General features: G+C 50.7%; 1 protein-coding gene across 1 annotated transcript; it reads left to right on the forward strand.

Annotated features, from left to right (window-relative positions):
- The first annotated feature begins 10871 nt into the window (after positions 1–10871).
- On the forward strand, positions 10872–19710 carry Copz2 (COPI coat complex subunit zeta 2). Its single transcript, XM_048366844.1, has 9 exons — positions 10872–11087; positions 11658–11732; positions 13163–13244; positions 13759–13850; positions 14257–14312; positions 15397–15474; positions 16082–16133; positions 16450–16488; positions 19377–19710. The coding sequence occupies exons 1-9, from the start codon at positions 10872–10874 to the stop codon at positions 19422–19424; spliced, it is 738 nt and encodes a 245-aa protein (XP_048222801.1). The 3' UTR covers positions 19425–19710.
- Positions 19711–20239: the final 529 nt, after the last annotated feature.

Consider the following 20239-nt stretch of genomic DNA (forward strand, 5'->3'; position numbering starts at 1 on the left):
CGCGCGCGATTCCCCCTGCATGGTTCCCACAGTGACTTGCAAAAGTCCAGCGAGATCCGCGAGGCCGAGGCGGAGCGCTGAGCATGTGGCTACCGTCTGGCCGACGCTCTGGCCGCCATCTTGGGTACTGGCAGCGGAAACCGGTACCCCCAGCTTCCTTTCCCTGCAGGCCTGCCGTAGTCTCCAACTCGGGCAGCAACTGTCGTACCCGGTGGTACGGACTGCAGTCGCTTCGTGGAATATCCCTGCGTTCGTGTTGTCACACGGTGGCGGGATGTTGATGTCAGAGATGGGGCAGAGTAGCCATTTTTGTTGTCTTGGAACCCCACGAAGAGCCCTCCTCCCTTTCCCTAAGCTCTCTCCCTTCCACTCCCTTCCCCCCCCACCCCCCCGCAGAACATAGTCTTGCTTTTCAGGAACTTTCCTAACTCTCCAGAGTTTTTTAAGTCCCATCCAGTAAATGTCAACTGAAACGTGTGTAACTCTCCAACAGTAGTGTGTACCCCAGCACCATTTGGGAAGCCTGTTATATAGACTCAAAAGAAAAAAAAAAATCTGAGGCTTCTGGGACTGGGAATATGACCGCGTGGCAAGAGTACTTGCCTCATAGACATGAAGCCCTGGGTTCGATTCCTCAGCACCACATATATAGAAAAAGCCGGAAATGGCGCTGTGGCTCAAGTGGTAGAGTGCTAGCCTTGAGCAAAAAGAAGCCAAGGACAGTGCTCAAGCCCTGAGTTCAAACCCCAGGACTGGCAAAAAGAAAAAGAAAACAAGAAGCCAGGTGCTGGTGGCTCATGCCTGTAATCCTAGCTACTCAGTTACTCCTAGCTGAGATCTGAGGATCACAGTTCAAAGCTAGCCCAGGGAAGAAAAGTCCATGAGAATTATCCACCAGAAAACTGAAAGTGGTACTCAAGTGGTAGAGTGCTAGCCTTGGGCTGAAGAGCTTAGGGACAGCACCCAGGCCCATAGTTCAAGCCTTACAACCAACATAAATAATAATAATAATAGGAGATAAGAGTCTCACAGACATTCCTGCCCCTGCTGGCTTCAAACCATGATCCTCAGATTTCAGCCTCCTGAGTAGCTAGGATTACAAGTGTGAGACACTAGCACTGGGCTAACAGTTTTTATTTAATGGAGATAACATACCAGGAGTGATTGTCTTTTTGATGCATATAAAAAAAATTTTAAGTCATGACACAAATAAAGGCTAGACAAGCCTTTATGGGCAATCAGTAAACCTTAGTGCCACCAGAATTGTTTTAGAGAAGGCCACTTGTAGGGTTGGGAATGTGGCTTAGTGGTAGAGTGCTTGCCTAGCATGCATGAAGCCCTAGGTTTGATTCCTTAGTACTACATAAACAGGAAAAGCCAGAAGTGACACTGTGCCTCAAGTGGTAGAATGCCAGTCTTCAGCAAAAGAGGCTCAGGGACAGTGCCCAGGCCCTGAGTTCAAGTCCCAGGACTGGCAAAAAAGAGAGAGAGGTCCACTTGTGCTTTTGATACTCAACATGACTTGCTTGCTCAGTTTTATGCTCTCCCACTTGAACCACCTCTCTTGCTCTGCTTTTTTTTTTCTTTGCCAGTCCTGGGGCTTGAACTCAGGGCCTGAGCACTGTCGCTGGCTTCCTTTTGTTCAAGGCTAGCACTCTACCTCTTGAGCCACAGTGCCACTTCTGTCCTTTTCTGTTTATATGGTACTGAGCAATCAAACTCAGGCTTCCTGTATGGTAGGCAAGCACTATACCGCTAAGCCACATTCCCAGTCACCTAGCCCTGCTTTTTGCTGATTATTTTTGGACATAGATTCTCAGGGACTTTTGTGGGAGTTTTTTTGTTTTGTTTTGTTTTTGCCTAGGCTAGCTTGGAATGGCAATCCTCCAGATCTCAGCCCCAGCTTTTCTAGTTGATCACATTTCAGCAACTCAGAAGAGTCTTAGAATAGTAATTGCTATCTCTGATCTCTCTTGCTATCCCTCCCAGGTCTTGGTTTGGGGGGAATGGCAAAACTCTGAAAAGGAAGGTCCCATGTTGATGAAAGGTTAAAAGGGATAGAGAAATTTTTTGGTTTTGCTATGTTCTATTCATTCTCCTCTCTCTCTCTCTCTCTCTCTCTCTCTCTCTCTCTCTCTCTCTCTCTCTCTCTCTCTCTCTATCTCTCTCTCTCTCTCTCTCTCTCTCCATCCTGGGGCCTGGCTTATTTTTCCTCAAGGCTAGCACTCTACGTCTTAAGCCACATTGCCACTTCTGGCTTTTTCTGTATATGTGGTGCTGAGGAATCAAACCCAGGGCTTCATGCATGGAAGGCAAGCACTCTACTGCTAAGCCACATTCCCAGCCCCTCTTTACTCTTTTGAAAAACTTCTTCCTTTCTTTTTTCTTTGTTGTTATTGTTGCTGCTGTTTCAAGATAGGGTCTTCTGTGTAATACATACAGGCTTCCGGCTGTGGAGTGATGGGATTATAGGCATATACCACAACACCCAGCTCTTTTCATTTCCTCTGCTTCCCTACTTCAAGTGCGGTATATAACATGTATAATAGTTATATGAGTGTAAAATGGGAGAGAGATACACCAGGTGCTGTTTTATTGGGTTAAGTAATAGCTGGAGTAGGCTGAAATAGCTTAATGGTAGAACAGACGTGTGTTTTATGTGCTCAAGGACCTTAGTTTGAGCTCCTGCAACACACGTGCACACACACACACACACACACAACAAACTGGAGGATCTTTAGGAAAAGGTTATAACTTGACAGTTTCAGAAAGTAGGGAAAAGACAAGAGTTACAACAGCTGATATATAAATGATCCTAATGAAAACAGCAGGAGGTAGGGCCTGGCAGGGTGTGGGGGCCGGTGATATTTAATACTCCATGGTAGAGAGTGCAGACAGAAAGCCTGCCTTCCACTGTCTAGGGTTCCATATCAAGTCTGAGCAGGTGCAAGCCTCCTTTCCAGAACCTGATGATTAACCTTGTAAACTCCAGGGTGTGTCCTTCACCCAGAAAGCTATCCTTCTCCCTGCCCAAAGCCCTCTCCCCCCCCCCCCCACTTCTTTTGCCTGGGTCAGCTGTTAATAGGACAATTACCCAAGAAGCAAAAGAAAGATCCCATGCTGATGTGTCATCAGTCTGTGTATATCCATTAAATCAGACTGAGATAACCACTGGAAAAAGTCAGCGCATGCGCTTGCTCCCGAGGGAGAGGCTGATGGCCATCATTCAAGTCAGGCCTTGCCTTGGGGACAACAGGCTTCACAGGACAGAAAAGCAATGGAAAGCCAGGAAGAGTTGGCTCAGGTGCAGAGGGACTTAGGGGTCTTAATAGAAGCTGCTCACTATCAAGCATACGCTGACATCCCCACTCCTGAGAGGATATGTTGACCCCTCCTTTGTAAGATCAGCTGGCATATCCATCCTCCAATCACCCCTGGAGTGACACCTGCCAGGAAAACCTCAGAGAAGGGGCTGTGAAAGGAACCGCTGGCTGGGGATCAAGTTACTTCTGGAATATCAGGAATTGCTTTTTCCCCTAAAGGGAAACCCAGTCTTACTGCCACTCTGGCTGCTTCTTATTTTTCTTCTTTAAAGATGTTTAACCAGACATGGTGGCACACATCATAATCTCAGCACTCAGGAGACTGAAGCAGGAGGACTTGTCCTTTTGAAGACAGTCTGGGTTACACAGCAAGACTCTCCCCCTACCCCCATTAAAAAAAAAAATCATGGCTGGGAATATGGCTTAGTGGTTGAGTGCTTGCCTAGCATGAAGCCCTGGGTTTGATTCCTCAGTATCACATGAACAGTAAAGGCTGGAAGTGGCACTGTGGCTCAAGTGGTAGAGTGCTAGCCTTGAACAAAAGAAACTCAGGGACAATGCCCAGCCCCTGAGTTCAAGACCCAGGACTGGCAAAAAAAAAAAAAGGTTTCAGGCACTGTTGACTCATGCTTGTAATCCTAACTACTCAAGTATCTGAGATCTAAGGATCATGGTTTGAAGCCAGTCCCCCAATAGGAAAGTCTGTGAGACCCTCCAATAAACTACCCCTCAAAAAGCCAGAAGGTCTGAGTCAAGTGGTAGATTGCTCGCCTTGAGTAAAAGAGCTCAGGGATAGCACTCATGCTCAGTTCAAATCCCAGGGCCAGTACCATCACCAAATATATATACATATATATATGTATATGTATATGTATATGTATATATGTATATATTAGCTAATCTAGTAGGGCAACAGTGGCCCACACCTGTAATCCTAGCTAATCAAGAGGCTGAGATCTGAGGATCAAAGTTCAAAGCCAGCCTGGGCAGGAGAGTCCATGACTTTCTCCAATTAACCACCAAAAAGCTGGAAATGGAGTTCTGGGTCAAGTGGTACAGTACTAGCCTTCAGTAAACATGCTAAGGGACAGCATCCAGTCCCTGAGTTCAAGCCCCAGTGCTAGCATAAAAAAGGAACATGCAATTACTAATCTATATAAGTATTTCTTATTTTCCAGCCCCCATCTAGTCCAGGAGATTGGACTAGACAGTGCCTGAGATTGCCTTCTAAGAGAATAGATGACAGCCTTGCTGAGAGATTGCATCATGTCAGTACTAAAAGGTTAGCACATCTTGTAAGGAAATCAGTTCCTTATCCAGCTAATCCTAAAATATCCCCCTCTCCCCTACTCCCCTACCCCCTTTAGGGTGGTAAAAATCATTATCAAGCTGGTTACCATTAAACCATCATGAAATAAAGCTCTTCTGTCACCCAGCCTTTCCCCTATGAATACTACCACACTCTTTTAAGAAAGATTGCTTCTCATTGCTTCTCAACCTGACTGCACATGAGAATCACCTGAGGAGCCTGTAAACTATCCCATTGTCGGGGTCCCATCACAGATCAATTCAGTCACAGTCCCCAGGGTAGAATCAGTATTTTGTAAAAATCCCCTCAGATGATTCCTCTGTGCAGCCAGAGTAGAGTCACATTTGTAGCAAGAATTGAGTTAGGGGCTGGGAATGTGACTTAGTGGTAGAGTGCTTACCTAGCATGAACGAAGCCCTGGATTCGATTCCTCAGTACCACATACACAGAAAAAGCCAGAAGTGGTGCTGTGGCTCAAGTGGCAGAGTGCCAGCCTTGAACAAAAGAGCACCCAGGGGCTGGGGATATGGCCTAGTGGCAAGAGTGCTTGCCTCCTATACATGAGGCCCTGGGTTCAATTCCCCAGCACCACATATACAGAAAATGGCCAGAAGTGGTGCTGTGGCTCAAGTGTCAGAGTGCTAGCCTTGAACAAAAAGAAGCCAGGGACAGTGCTCAGGCCCTGAGTCCAAGCCCCAGGACTGGCCAAAAAAAAAAGCACCCAGGCCCTGACTTCAAGCCCCATGACAAAGAAGAAGAAGGAGGAGGTGGAGGAAGAGGAGGAGGAAGAGGAGGAGGAGGAGGAGGAGGAGGAGGAAGAAAGAATTGAGTTTGTAGGGGGTGGGAATTAATGTCCAGACTAGAATCATCATCTGATTTTAGAACATGTTCTTTCTCAATCCTGAAAATGTCTCTCCCTTTTTTCTCTTTTTTTTTCCCCTCTTTTTTTTTTTCTTTTCTCTTCTTTTCGGCAGTATTGAACTCAGGGCTTGCTGGGCAAGTGTTTTGCCACTTGAGCCCCTGCCCAGCTTGCTCCTTTGATTTATACAATGAAAATGCCTCCTTGGTCATTCCTGTCTTCATGTAAGTTCTTTTTTTTTTGAAGCTGAGTTCAACTGTCCTGTGCTGCCCCAAACAACATTGGGTAATTTTCTTTGTATAACTCTCAGTGCCCCATGTCGCAATCTGGCAGGTGCCATGGGAGGTGGGGAGAGTGGGTGGTGGGAGTGGACTCATAGGGTGGTTCAAAAATCTGGCTTGGTCACTTACTTGTTGGGCTAGTCTGAGCTAAAAGAGCAATATACATATTCACAAGTCTTAAATTCAGATTATGTGAGTTGAAGGGTATATGGCTTGTGTAGATCACCTGCCTAGGAAAGGTGAGGCCCTGAGTTCAAATTGTAGTACCACCAAAAAAAAAAGAAAAACCTAGAATGCCAGACACTAGTGGCTCACACCTATAATCCTAGCTACTCTGTAGGTTGCGATCTGAGGATCACAGTTCAAAGCTAGCTCAGGAGGGAAAAAATTCTCTATTTTCAGTTGACCAACACAAAAAGCTGGATTAGGGGCTAGGAATGTGGTTTAGCAGTAGAGTGCTTGCCTAACATGCATGAAGCCCTGGGTTCCATTCCTCAGCACCACATAAACAGAAAAGGCTGGAAGCGGTGCTGTGGCTCAAGAGGTAAGTAGAGTGCTATCCTTGAGCAAAAGAAGCTTAGGGACAGTGCCCAGGCCCCGAGTTCAAGACCCAGGACTGGCAATAAAAAAGCTGAACTGGAGGTATGACTCAAATGGTAGAGCACTAGCTGTGATAGTGAATTTAAACCTTAGTACCAGAGCATGCATGTGTGTATGTGCTTGCACACACAAACTAATCTAGATCCTAGATTATATGTATAGTGCCATTTGTGCATTTAGCTGCATGTGAAGAGACCCTTTCAAGACTCTCTCCACACACCCTGCAGCTTAGCCCCAGAGAAAGTCAAAGGCCTTAAAGAAACAAGAGGGGTCCTTACAGGGTTCAGCCTGAAGCCCATCCTGCAGATGGAGAATGGAAGCCTTCATTTTCCAGCCAACACAACACATCCATGTCTCAGATTCCACATACACCTCCTCCTCTTGACATTCTAGCAGGAAGGATTGAGGCCGGTAACCAAGAGAGCTGTTTCTTCTTGTCACACAGGAACAGATGCTGAAATCCCAGGACATAAGAGCCCAGACTAGCAGCAGCAGGAGGGTGAGTCACAGGAAACAGAAATGGCCTCTCCTCTAAGATATACCCCGAGCCACAAGAGGATCCTATGGGAATCACCTGTCCCCTGGGGCTCCAAAGGAATAAGAGCAACCCTGAGTGCAGCAGAGGCACAAATTCTAGGGCTAGGGGTGCAGAGTCCGCTCTTCCCCACCAACTCTAACACCACGAAGGGAGCAGAGGCCAGAGAAATCTGAAGGCTGTGGCTTTGTTATTGAGGTGTGTGTGGGGGGGGGGTTCATTATGTAACCCAGGCTGGCCTCATACTCAAAAGCCTCCTCCTCAGCCTCCTGAGGAGATTAGAGGCCTGTGCTACTTTACCTGCCTAGCTGCCTGGGCAGGCTGGTCCTCAGCCAATTCTCTCAGGCTGTACCTATGTGCTTCTCCTGGGCTGCCAACTCTGGTTGACCCTATCCCAACCTCCTGCACACTAAACCTGACTTTTTACATCGAACCAGATTAAAGGGAATTCTAAAGCCTGTGCCCTAGTCGAGGCAGAGAGGGGGCAAGGAGAAGAAGGAATTGGTGGTCTCTTGTTGATAGATTGAGAGAGGTCATTACTGGAGAACATCTCCTCTTTAGGAGGTTGGACTTCAGGGCTCTAAACTTACTCATTGCTGTACCTAACATGTAAGAAATCCTGGTGACTTTTTTTTTGGTCTGTCATGAGGCTTGAATTCTGGGCTTGAGGGCTTGAGTTCTTCAGCTCCTAGCCCTCTACCAGAGACACAACACCACATCCAGTTTTCTGGTGGTTAATTGGAGATAAGAGTCTCAGGGACTTTCCTGCCAGGGTTGGCTTTGAACCTCGATCCTCAGATCTCAGCCTCTTAAATAGCTAGGATTGCAAGCATGAGCCACCAGTGCCCAGCATGATCCTGGTGATTATAAGAATAGCAACAACAAGAAGTGGAGGTGATGGTTAAGAGGGTTTGTGGTTCCTAAGCCTTCTTTCCAGCCTGTGTATGTGTCAGTGCTAGGGCTTGAACTCAGGGCCTAGATGGTAGTCCTTGGCTTTTTCACTTAAGGTTAGTGCCTCTACTTCCTGCTTTTGGGTGGTTAGCTGGAGATAGGCTTTCTTTTCTTTCTCTCCTTCCTTCCTTCCTTCCTTCCTTCCTTCCTTCCTTCCTTCCTTCCTTCCTTCCTTTGTCCTTGAGCTTTCTTTTTTTTTTTTTTTTTTTTTGCTCAATGCTAGTTCCCTACCACTTAAGCACAGTTCCATTTCAAGCTTTTTTTTGGTGCTTAATTAGAGATAAGAGTTTCACAAGCTGGGTGCTGGTGGCTCATGCCTGTAATCCTAGCTACGCTGAGATCTGAGGATGATGGTTCAAAGCCAGCCCAGGAAGGCAGGAAAGTCTGAGAGGCAAATTTTTTTTGCGGGGGGGGGGGGGAGAGGAGTCCTGGGCCTTGAACTCTGGGTCTGAGTACTGTCCCTAAGCTCCTTTTACTCAAGGCTGGCACTCTACCACTGGAGCCACAGCACAACTAGCAGCTTTTCCTGTGATTAATTGGAGATAAGAGGGGAGTGGGGCTGGCTTTGAATTGTGATCCTCATATCTCAGCCTTCTGAGTAGCTAGGATTACAGGTATGAGCTACCCGCCCCTGGCAAAGAGTATATTTCTTTTTTGCCTTCTTTCTGTCTTTTTCTTTCTTTTCTTTTTTTAATCAGTCATGGAGCTTGAACTCAGGGCCTGGTCACTATCCTTCAGCTCTTTTGCTCAAGGTTCTACCTCTTTGAGTCCTTGTGCCACTTTTCCATGAGATCTTATCTCCAATTAACCACCAAAAAACAGGATGGGGCTCTATGGCTCAAAACAGTAGAGCACTAGCCTTGAGCAAAAAGAGTCCAGGGACAGAGCCCGGGCCTTGAGTTCAAACCCCATGACCAAAAAAAAGAAGAAGAAAACTGCCCAGACAGTCTTCTTTCTTGACCCCAGCCCTAAGACTCCTCCACGGCCTTTGCATGTACCTCCTGCCTGCCTAATTCCTAATTCCTCTCTCCTCAGTCCCATGGAGCCACCCCAGTTCTCTCAGGCCTTTCTCATCCCAGATCGTCCTGCATTCCTTCTTTGGGAGGCTTTCTCCAAAGTGTGTAACAGAGTCCCAGCAGAGGCTGAGAAATGCCCATGGAGCTTTGCAGCACTGTCCTTGTATATATGCATAAAATTGGACTGGCTCCCAGCAATATTAAGGCATTAAAACAAGTCAAGGGCTAGGAATGTGGCTTCATGGCGGAGTGCTTGCCTACCATGCATGAAGCCCTGGGTTCGATTCCTCAGTATCACAGAAATGGAAATAGCTGGAAGTGGCGCTATGGCTAAAGTGATAGAGCTAGCCTTGAGCAAAAGAAGCTCATGGACAGCACCCAGGTCCTGAGTTGAAGCCCCAGGACTGGCATAAATAAATAAATAAATAAAACATGTCGGGCTGGAAATATGGCCTAGTGGCAAGAGTGCTTGCCTCATATACATGAAGCCCTGGGTTTGATTCCCCAGCACCACTTATGTAGAAAACGGCCAGAAGTGGCACTGTGGCTCAAGTGGTAGAGTGCTAGCCGTGAGCAAAAAGAAGCCAGGGACAGTGCTCAGGCCCTGAGTCCAAGGCCCAGGACTGGAAAAAAAAAAAAAAAGAAAGAAAGAAAGAGAGAAGGAAAGAAAGAAAGAAAGTCAATTTTTAAAACATATCTGGGCATATCTAGAATCTAAAGAAGAAATGCCCAAATACCGGGATCACCCAACACAGACATAGACAGACAGACACACGTATGCACACACAGTACCAAAGTGTTGAGTATGTACAAGATTATAACTGACAGCCTGCGAGGAAGGCACAGAGGTGCCTTCTACATCACCACGGTCACTAGCTGTCCTCAACATGTCTAGTTTACTACGTTCCACTCGGCTCTTTTTGTTCAAGGTTGTTTTGCTTTTTAACAATTTTTTTTTACTGTTGTTATGTACAGAGGGGTTACAGTTACATAAGTCAGGTAAAGACTACATTTCTTTTTGGACAATGTCCCCTCTTCCTTTGCTTCTCCCAGTTTTTCAAGGTTGTCTTTCTTGAAGGCCTTCTCAGACACCAGTGAAAAGAACATTCTGCCTTGCCTCTCCTGTGTCTCTCTCTCTCTCTCTCTCTCTCTCTCTCTCTCTCTCTCTCTCTCTCTCTCTCTCTCTCTCTCTCTCTCTCTCTCTCTTTCTCCTGGTCCAGGAACTGGTGGCTGTCCCTAAGCTTTTTTACTCAAGATTAGTGCTCTACCACTTGAGCCACAGTTTCACTTCCACCTGGTGTGTGTGTGGTTAATTGGAGAGAAAAGTTTCATGGACTTTCCTGCCTAGGCTGGCTTGGAACCGCCATCCTCAGATCTCAGCCTCTTCAGTGGCTAGAATTATATATCTGAGCACTGGTGCCCAGCTCCACCTGAGGGACTCTAGGAAGGGGGGGGAGGGAGGAAGGAGGGGAGGGGGAGGGGAGGAGGGGGAGGAGGAGAAGGGGAGGGGAGAGGGGAGGGGGGAGAGAGGGGGAGAGGGGAGAGAGGGGAAGAGGGGGGAAGAGGGGAGAGAGGGGGAGGGAGAGGGAGAGGTGAGAGAGAGGAGGGGAGAGAGGGGAGGGGGAGAGAGAGAGAGAGAGAGAAGAGGAGAGGGGGAGAGGAGAGAGGGGAAAGGAAGGGAGCGGAGAGAGAGGAAGAGAGAGGGAGGGGGAAGGGGAGAGAGAGGAGAGGAGGAGGAGGGGGACAGGGAGAGAGGGAGAGAAAGGGAGAGAGGAAGAGAAAGGGGAGAGAGGGAGAGGGGGAAAGGGGCAGAAGGGGAGAGGGGAAGAGGGGAAGAAGGGGAGAGGGGGAGAAGGGGAAAGGGAGAAGGGGAGAGGGGGAAAGGGGGGAGGGGGAGAGAGGGGAGAGAGGGGAGAGGGGGAGAGGGGGAGAAGGGGAGAGGGAGAGACAGAGAGGAGAGGAGGGGAGGGAGAGAAGGGCGGGAGGCAGGGCCCGCGATGCCGGCCGCGGGGCGGGGCGGGGCGGGCAGGGCCCGGGGGCGGCCCGGAGAGGGGCGGGGCGGGGCGGCGGGCGGTGCTGTCAGTGCTGGGCGGCGAGCGGAATGCAGCGGCCCGAGGCCCTGGCCACGTCCGCACCCGGGGGAGGGGGCTGCGGCTGCCCGGATCGGGGGCCCGGCGCCGCCCACCGGGGTCGGGGAGCCCTCGGGGCCGCGGGTACGCCGAGGGCCGGGCTCGGGGAGCGGGGCGGCGGGCGCGGGCCGTGGGAGAAACTTTGTGCCGCGCTGCCCGGCCCGGGGGATGGGAGCAAAAGTTGGTCCCCGTGGGGACGGGCGGGCGAGGAGGCCCGAGGCCCGCCGGCGCGGGCCGCGAGTTGTGCGGGAGCTGGAGCGGCGAGGGGGTGGAGGGGGTCAGAGGAGGGGGCGGGGTGAGGTCCCCCCTTCCCCCCCCCCCCCCCCCCCCGCTGATGGCCATGCTGCTTCTGGACGGAGGAGGCCCCGAGCTGCCGTCCCCCGGGCCCAGGTTCTGTGATACACTCGGACTCGGGCTCTGGAGCGGTCAGTGCATGACAGAACTTGGGTCCGGCAGGACTTTCTGCACCCCGAGGACACGGCACCCACCCCGGGGGCCTGCAGTGCCCCCCCCCCACCCCGCCTGCCTGCCCTGGGATTGGAGTGGGCTGGGGGGAAGTTGATCCATGTGGCAAAGGGTTGGGCCCGAACCAGCTGTGGATTTGGGACTGGGGTCACCCAAATGAGCCCTCCTTCCCTCCCAATCCCGTGTCAGCTGCAGGAACCTTCCCTCTACACCATCAAGGCCGTGTTCATCCTAGATCATGATGGGCGTCGCCTCCTGGCCAAGGTAAATTCCCCATCCCTGAAGATACAGACCAAGACGCGGCCCCAAGGCCTGCGCCTAGCCGGCTGCCCTGCAAGAGAGACAGGCCTCTGGGATGCTGAGCTGCCTGGCTTAGGTGCTCTACGGGCCACGCTGCCCTGTCCTGAGCGGCTGTCCCTGAGGGAAGGACATCTCTGTTTCTACTCAGGTTCCCTCCTAGGCCTTCCTAGCATCCTCCCTCCCACCTGCCAGCTGGACGCGGGAAGGCTTCGTGGGAGGGGGTCAGTGGAGAGCTGAGCTGGGCCCCAGGAACCCTAGTCCTTCAACTCCAAACAAACCACCTCCACTTTCATAGTGCAGCTTCATAAACACAGAGGACTTAGTGGAGGGGTTTAGAACCACATCAGGCTTGAGAAACCATGTAACAGTGCTAGGGAAGGAAATCAGGGCCTGGGACATTGTGAGCAAGTGCTCTACCAATGACCTACAAACCTCAAACCTTATTTTTTTCAGTTTCACTAATACATCTCAGTCTGGCCTTGATCTTTCAATACTCATGCCTCCTAAGTGCTGGGGTTACAAATGTAAGGTACCAGGCCTGGCTGAAACTCGAGGTTTTGATTTGAAGCCCAGGGTGGCTTTCATTGAATTTTGATTCCGTTATCTGGTATCTTTCCTAGTGGACATGCCTGGGTAAACTAAGCTAAGGTAATCCAAAACTAAATTTTCACCACTGACACAATTGACTGTAGCTGTGCTCTATTACACATCTAAATTAGCTAGGAAATGCATTTGTTTGGGGTTGAAACTTTTTTGGGTCTCCATAACAGCCAAATGAGCTTGTTTACCATGGCAAGGGCAAGTAAGGAAACTGCTAATTTGCCTATAGATTACTAAATGGAAAAATCCATATCTACAAAGTTGAGAGCTGAGGTGAACATACCTTGCCCTAGTAGATCGTCATGGGTCACTAGTGCCAGAACCTGCAAGGCCTCCTCTCAGCAGAAGCCATTCAAGTTACGGATTAAGAAAGTGTTTCAGGGGCTGGGAATGTGGCTTAGTGGTAGGGTGCTTGCCTAGCATGCATGAAGCCCTGGGTTCGATTCCTCAGTACCACATACACAGAAAAGGCCCGAAATGGCACTGCGGCTCAAGTGGTAGAGTGCTAGCCTTCTGCATAAAAAGAACTCAGGGACAGTGCCCAGGCCCTGAGTTCAAGCTCCATGACTGCCAATATATATGGGGGGAGGAATGAAGGGACTCTAAGGCCAACTCCATTATTTCCCCACTTTTGCCTGACTATCTTTGCTTAGAATTTGTTCGTGGGAACTAGGGAGCAGACAGGCCTGCAGGGCCTGCCTTCACCGGTACCCACGGTTCCCTGCCACCCCTCAACCTCCCGGAAGAGCTAGGCTTTGAGGAATGGCTCCTGTCCCTTCTTGTCTTCCTCACAGTATTATGATGACACATTCCCCTCCATAAAGGAGCAGATGATCTTTGAGAAAAATGTCTTCAACAAGACCAGCCGGACAGAGAGTAAGTCTCCGCCTCTTTCCACACTAGAACTCAGAGACAAACCCCAGCATCTGTCACCCTCTCCATCTGGACACATCTGTCCCCACAGGCCGTCCCCACCCACAGGCCATCCTTCTCTTCTAAGGCTCTTTGTCTTCTCCTTCCCAGCTGTTCTCCACTCAGGCAGGAGACCTTCACTGGCATCTTTCTCTCCTCCCACCCCAGCACAGCCAACCCTGTCTTGACGGAGAAGACCAACTGTTTTGTGACTCTCTCACTAGGATCAGGGGCCCTGGGTACTGCCTATGGCAGTGGGTGGGACAGAGGTCAGCCTTGAACTGCTTGTTCATTGACTCCTCTAGCAGGAGGAGGCCTACCCCTAGGTCCAGGGGTGGGAGCGAGAAGACAGAACAGCTCATGGTAGGGTTCCCATGGTCCCCGTGCTGGTCTGTTAAGGGCTCCCGGGGAAGAAAAGAGGGAAACCTAGGGTGGCGTGACAGGCAGGGTCCAGAGCGGAGAACTACTCTCTTTCTAGGTGAGATTGCATTTTTCGGGGGCACAACGGTTGTCTACAAGAGCAGCATTGACCTCCTCCTGTATGTGGTGGGCTCCTCCCATGAGAATGAGGTGAATTGGGAGGCTGGACTAATTGATGGGGGCGGGGGGCTCTCCTGGGGAAAAACTTGGAGTTTGAGGTGGAAAGGGGGTCTAGAAGTTTCATCACTGGTTCTGGGGGTGGGGAGGCTCTTCATGGTGGGAAAGGGGCCTTCTGGGCCATCCATGATGCCCCAGAGGGTCCTTGGGAACCAGAAATAAGGGTCACTGCACCTTCTGCAGGAAGCCATTGATTCCTAAGTAGAGAGGAGGAGACCCTGTGTCCTCAGCCAGAGCTGGAAAAGTTCTTGCTTCTGGCCCCAGTCCCCTCTGACAAGGAGACCCCACCCCATGGCCCACCCAGGTGGGCTCCAGGTCTCCTTTATTTCTCTCCATTTCAGCTCTTTTCTTTTCCTCCTCTCACACCGGCCTTCCCCAGCTGATGCTCATGTCTGTTCTCACCTGCCTGTTTGATTCTCTGAGTCATGTGCTAAGGTAAGAGAGAAGTTTCTGCACTCCCAAGACACCCAGGTCTCAAGTCTTGCTAATCCTAGACACAGAGTTTTCCCGCTTTCCACCTGAAGTCTCCTCAAGCCCAACTCGAACCAGAGCACCTTCCTCTAAAGCCCCTGCCCTTCACTTAGCTTCTATGTGACAGCCAGGTCAAGGTGGTATACAGGATATAAATAATAATTGAGTCGGGGAGGGGGGTTGAACTCAGGGCCTGGGGGAGAGGGTGTTGAACTCAGGGCCTAGGCCCTGTCCCTGAGCTTTTGTGCTCAAGGCTAGTAATCTACCACTGTGCTATGTAGCTCTACTTCTGGATTAGAGATAAGAGTCTTATGGACTTTGCTGCCAGACTGGCTTTAACCTTCCATCCTCAGATCTTAGCCTCCTAAGTAACTAGGATCGGGTGTGAGCTGCTAGTCCAACATAATTCAGTCTTTAGGCACAGTTACTTGTGGTCACACTGTTACTATCATAACAGTAGTAAAGTCATGTTTTGTTTTGGGGTTTCTTTGGGCAGTCTTGGCACTTGAACTCAGGGCCTGAGCACTGTCTTCTTTTGCTCAAGGCTAGCACTCTACCACTTGAGGCTTTTTCTAGTTATGTAACGCTGAGGAATCGAACCCAGGGCTTCATGTATATGAGGCAAGCACTCTACCACAACTAGACCATATTCCCAGCCCCAACTCATGGGTTTGGTTTTTTTTTGTTGTTGTTGTTGTTGTTTTTTTGAAGGAAAAGAGACTAGGTCTCTATATCACCCAGGGTGGCCTTGAACTCACAATCAACCACCTTGGGTAGAGTGTTTTTCCTTCTGTCCTCCTTTTGTTATGTTCTCAATCCCAGTGAACATAGCCAGGGAAAAACCAGTCTAGACTAATCCTAGACCTATCCTGTGTTCAGGAGCCCTGTGCTAGCCTCTACCCTCACTTCCCTTTGCCCTCTCCTTCCTAGACCTTGCTGGGGGAAGGGTGGTCAGTGAAGCAGTCTTGGAAGACAGGGGTTCTGCCTCACCTAGAGAGGACCGGTTCTTCCCAGCCTTGGGGAGGCTCAAGAGCTTGTCTGCCTTTAGGAAGAATGTGGAGAAGCGCTGGTTGCTGGAAAACATGGACGGAGCCTTCTTGGTGCTGGACGAGATTGTGGATGGCGGGTAAGGAGAGGATGGGAAGGAGAGGGGTGGTCAGGGATACTCAGAGCCAGGGACACTTTTGTGAGTTGAGTTAAAAAAGCTCCCAGGACATTGCTGGCTTCTGGGGCCAAATCTCCTTCCTAACCCCACTTCACAGTTGTGTATGTGCCAGTACAGGGGCTTGAACTCAGGACCTGGGTTCTGTCCCTTAGCTTTTTTTAAATTTTATTTTTTTTGCTCAAGGTTAGCACTCAACCACTTGAGCCTCACCTCTGCTTCTGACTTTTGGGTGGTGAATTGGGGATAAGAACCTCACTGACTCTCCCTGCCCTAGACTGGCTTTGAACTGTGCTCCTCAGAGCTCAGTTTTCTGAGTAGTTTGTATTACAGGTGGGAAACCATGGTGGCACCTAAACTACTTCACAGTGGACCACAGTGTGAAGTGTGGAGGGCCCTCCGGGGCCCTCTGTGGCGTGGGAGAGACTTGACTCCAGGGCAGCAGTGGGGAAGCCTACAGTACATCATAAGTTGGAGGGGGCGTGGCTTCTCTGGGCCAAATGGGAGGGTCCTGTCACCAATTGCTTCTGTTGTTGTTTTTTTCTTTTTTCCCCTTGCTCTCCTCTTATAGTGTGATTCTGGAGAGTGATCCCCAACAAGTGATCCAGAAGATAAATTTTAGGGTAAGTCTTCCTTGACTCTCCTCATGCTCCCTGCCCACCCTGTCCACCCTGAACACAGACTCAGCTGTATCAGCCTTGAGGTGGGGACATGGTGACGTAGATAGAATCTCCTGCTGGGCTCTGTTGCCTCAAGCCTGGATGCTGTCTTTTTCCATCTTCATTCTGCTCCACCCCCTCACCCTTTGTGCAAGTAGAAGGATCCCAGGATCACTAAGTGATGATCTAGAAGCTGTGCTGGGTTGAGCTAACCCAGAACCCACAGCGCTAAGCCCCTCACTCCAGCCTGAACCCACCTTTTGAATCTGTTTCCTCACAGGCGGATGATAGCAACCTGACTGAGCAGAGTGTGGCCCAGGTAGGTGTCCTAGACTCCCCATAACTAGAAAAAGAGATCACAAGAGAACCGGGCGCCGGTGGTTCATGCCTGTAAGCCTAGCTACTTCAAAGGCTGAGATCTGAGGATCGTGGTTCAAAACCAGAACAAGCAGAAAGCTCTGAGACTCTTATCTCCAACAAACTAGCAAAAAGCCAGAAGCAGAGTTATAGCTCAGGTGTTAGAGTGACACAACCTTTGAACGAAAGAGCTAAGCAAGACCACAAGGCCCTGAGTTCAAGCCCCAGTACTGGGATAGAAAAGAAAATTGCCTCCACACTCCTTTCCTCACCTTTAGGGTCCATGGTGGGATTGTTAAGGGCCTCCCCAGCCCATGATAGTTCCAACTTTCCTACACATCACTTGCTGCTTCTGCCTTAGTGACCTGGCTATGGCGAGGCTGGCCTCTGCCACACTCCTGTGTGGTTCTTTTTTTTTTTTTTTGGCCAGTCCTGGGGCTTGGACTCAGGGCCTGAGCACTGTCCCTGGCTTCTTTTTGCTCAAGGCTAGCACTCTGCCACTTGAGCCACAGCGCCACTTCTGGCCATTTTCTGTATATGTGGTGCTGGGGAATTGAACCCAGGGCCTCATGGATACGAGGCAAGCACTCTTGCCACTAGGCCATATCCCCAGCCCCTCCTGTGTGGTTCTATTCATGTGGACAGTGGGGTGTCCTGCCTCTGCGGCCAGGTTGCCTCCCCAGCTGGCCAAACCTCCTGCTATTCAAGCTGAACCACCCAGCCCTCTGTTCTGTCTGCATGTCTCTCTGTGCACATGTATCCTGCTTCTGTGAAGGGAGCATGGTTCTCTGAGACTACTCCTCTCACCATCATCCTGCGGAAATGGGCCTGTGCCATCTGGTGGGAAGGCCTGGGCATGGCACCCACTTCCTAGTGCTGTTGTCTGTGCTCCCTACCCTCTGCTTCTCCATGCTTTTCCCTGTCTCCTCATCCCCTGCTGGAGTAAAGGCAGCCATGTGGCAGTTTTCAGGGCCTGAAGAAGTTGAGGAGTGAAGAACAGAGGAGATAAGAACACAAGTACTGGGCTGGGGATATGGCCTAGTGGCAAGAGTGCTTGCCTCATATACATGAAGCCCTGAGTTGGGTTCCCCAGCACCACATATATAGAAAATGGCCAGAAGTGGTGCTGTGGCTCAAGTGGCAGAGTGATAGCCTTGAGCAAAAAAGAAGCCAGGGACAGTGCTCAGGCCCTGAGTTCACCGCCCAGGACTGGCCAAAAAAAAAAAGCCAGCGACAGTGCTCAGGCCTGAGTCCAAGGCCCAGGACTGGCAAAAAAATAACAATAACAACAACAACAACAACAACAAAGAACACAAGTACTCGGACAGGTGTGGTGGCATATGCCCATTATCCCAGCTACTTGGGAGACTGAGACAGGAGGATGGAGAGTTTGATGTCCACGTAGAGTATATAATAAATTAAGGCCAGCCTGGGTAACTTAGAAAGACACTGTCTCAGCTGGGTGCCAGTGGCCCTCACTGTAGTCCCTAGAACTAACAAACTCTCCTGTGAGTCCTCTTGCCAGGGAACAGGTTCTGCTTTGCTACCTCAATCTGGGCCGCCTAGGGTAAATTACTTAGCCTCTCTGGACCTTTCCTGCCCTGGAACTCACTACTACCACAGTAGCCTTGCTGAGACAGGCCTGTGCTGTCCAGTGGGGAGCCAGGATGGAGCCCTCCTTATAGCGTTATTATAAGAATTAGAGCCGGGCGCCAGTGGCTCATGCCTGTAATCCTACCTACTCAGGAGGCTGAGATCTGAGGATCACAGTTCAAAGCCAGCCTGGGCAGGAGAGCCCATGAGACTCTTATCTCCAGTGAAATACCAGAAAACCGGACGTGGTGCTGTGGCTCAAGTGGTAGAACATTAGCCTTGAGCTAAAGAGCTCAAGGACAGTGCCCAGGCCCTGAGTTCAAGCCCCATGATTGACCAAAAAAAGAATCAGATGAGCTGGTGGTGGGTGGAAAGATGCTAGCAAGTCATCGGTGCTCAGGAAATAACCATTACTACTTGTCCAAAGGGGCAAAGAATGACAACATTACATTTTTGGTGGAAGCTGCAGGAGTGAGGATGGGATCCGATGGAAAAGTTAGATTCTCCTCTAAGAAGGAAGGGAACCCCCCCCCCCCACACACACACACCTGTCCCCAAAGATAAGAAGGAGGCTACAGGGGGATGGGAAAGAATGGACCTTATTTGCAAGGAAATGAGGCCTAATAGTCGAATGGGCAATCTAAGACACATACTGGGCTCCCTGCACGGTGCATGGTGTGTGTGGGCATCACGTATGCACAATGGCACAGACTGGGGTACACACCAGATTGAGACAGGTTCCTTCACAGGCTGTAGGAGTACACACATCTGAGAGCAGGTTCTGGCTGGCTACCCTTTGCCAGCTGTGCCACATCAGCAGCGGTTGGGGTGGGGTGTCAAGAATGCACTGCTGAAATCCAGAGCCAGAGAGCTAGGGGGTTGATGGGATGCCAGGTGTCTAAACATAGGCAGAGTCCAACCTGGGCCCAGCCTTTGCCCAGACGTGGCAGTGTGGGCAGGAACTCCTATAGTATGGCATGACACGGGGGAGGCTAGGGCCACTGACACACCCAGGGCTGCCAGGACACAGGAACCACAGCTGGGCAGGCTTGGGCTTGAAGTGGGAGCTGCCTGCATTTATATCTGGGCCTCCTCCCCTTTCATTCCTGAATCCTTCCCCTTTAAACCAAGGAGACACGCTCCTGCCATCTAGTGGCCAGGGCTGGTAGGAGCACATGGCTATGCTACAGATCTCCCTTCCAGTAAAGGCAGTTGACATTCTCTTCAATGCTCTTACTCCACTGTATCCCACTCCAGGTTCTTCAGTCTGCCAAGGAACAAATTAAGTGGTCCTTACTGAAATGAAGGCTGTGGATTCAAGGCTTCCTTCCCCAAGAGGGCTCCTTTTCCCATCTTGGCAAAAGCTTCCTACAGACTCCGAGGGAAAGCAGAAACCCCTCTGCCTTCCCGGGCCTCTTCCAGAACCCATCCCTGAGGTTTCCCAGCCAGGGGTTCTGGGAAACCAAGGCTTGGTCTGGCTCTGTTGCCTCTGCTCAAAGTCCTGGCCTGGCGCTGGGGCCATGGAGACCCAGCTAAGCTGCCTGCACCCAGATTTTCAGAGTTCCTGGCCTAATAAACCTGCTTCTCTCTGCCAAAGCCTCCTTTCTTGGCCTGGGGTGTCTGTGTGTGTGTGCTTTCAGAAGAGGACTGGCACTTTCTCCTCTTTGGGTACACTCGGTGTGGGGAGGGGTAGCTCTGTGCTTGTGTGATTCCATGGGAAGGAAGGGGACAGTACTTCCTGAAGGTTCCATATGTGGTGGGAAGGGCTGGTAGGGCATAGAGTCACGGTGACTGTAAGGACACATTTCCAGAAAAAGGAGTGCACCAGAGGATGCCCCCCTGTTGTGTGTTTGGCACGCCCGCCTCCGCGGGGGAGTCCTTGAGTCATGTTTTCCATCCCTGGGCTCCAGAAGGCAAGGGAGCGAGGCTTGCACTACAAACTCGCGGGCAGGGAGAGACAGCCGCGGCTGTTTTCCTGGGCATGCCTGGAGTCACGGATTCCGGTCTTGGCAGGGTACCCTAGGCACGCGAGTCCTCCCTGAGGGCTTGCTGGCTCTGCCCGGATGCGGGGGGGGGGGGGGGGGCGGAGGGGGAAGGGGAAGGGGGGACGGGGAGAGAGG

This window comes from Perognathus longimembris, chromosome 17, assembly GCF_023159225.1.
Source record: "Perognathus longimembris pacificus isolate PPM17 chromosome 17, ASM2315922v1, whole genome shotgun sequence".
Classification (NCBI taxonomy): Eukaryota; Metazoa; Chordata; class Mammalia; order Rodentia; family Heteromyidae; genus Perognathus; species Perognathus longimembris.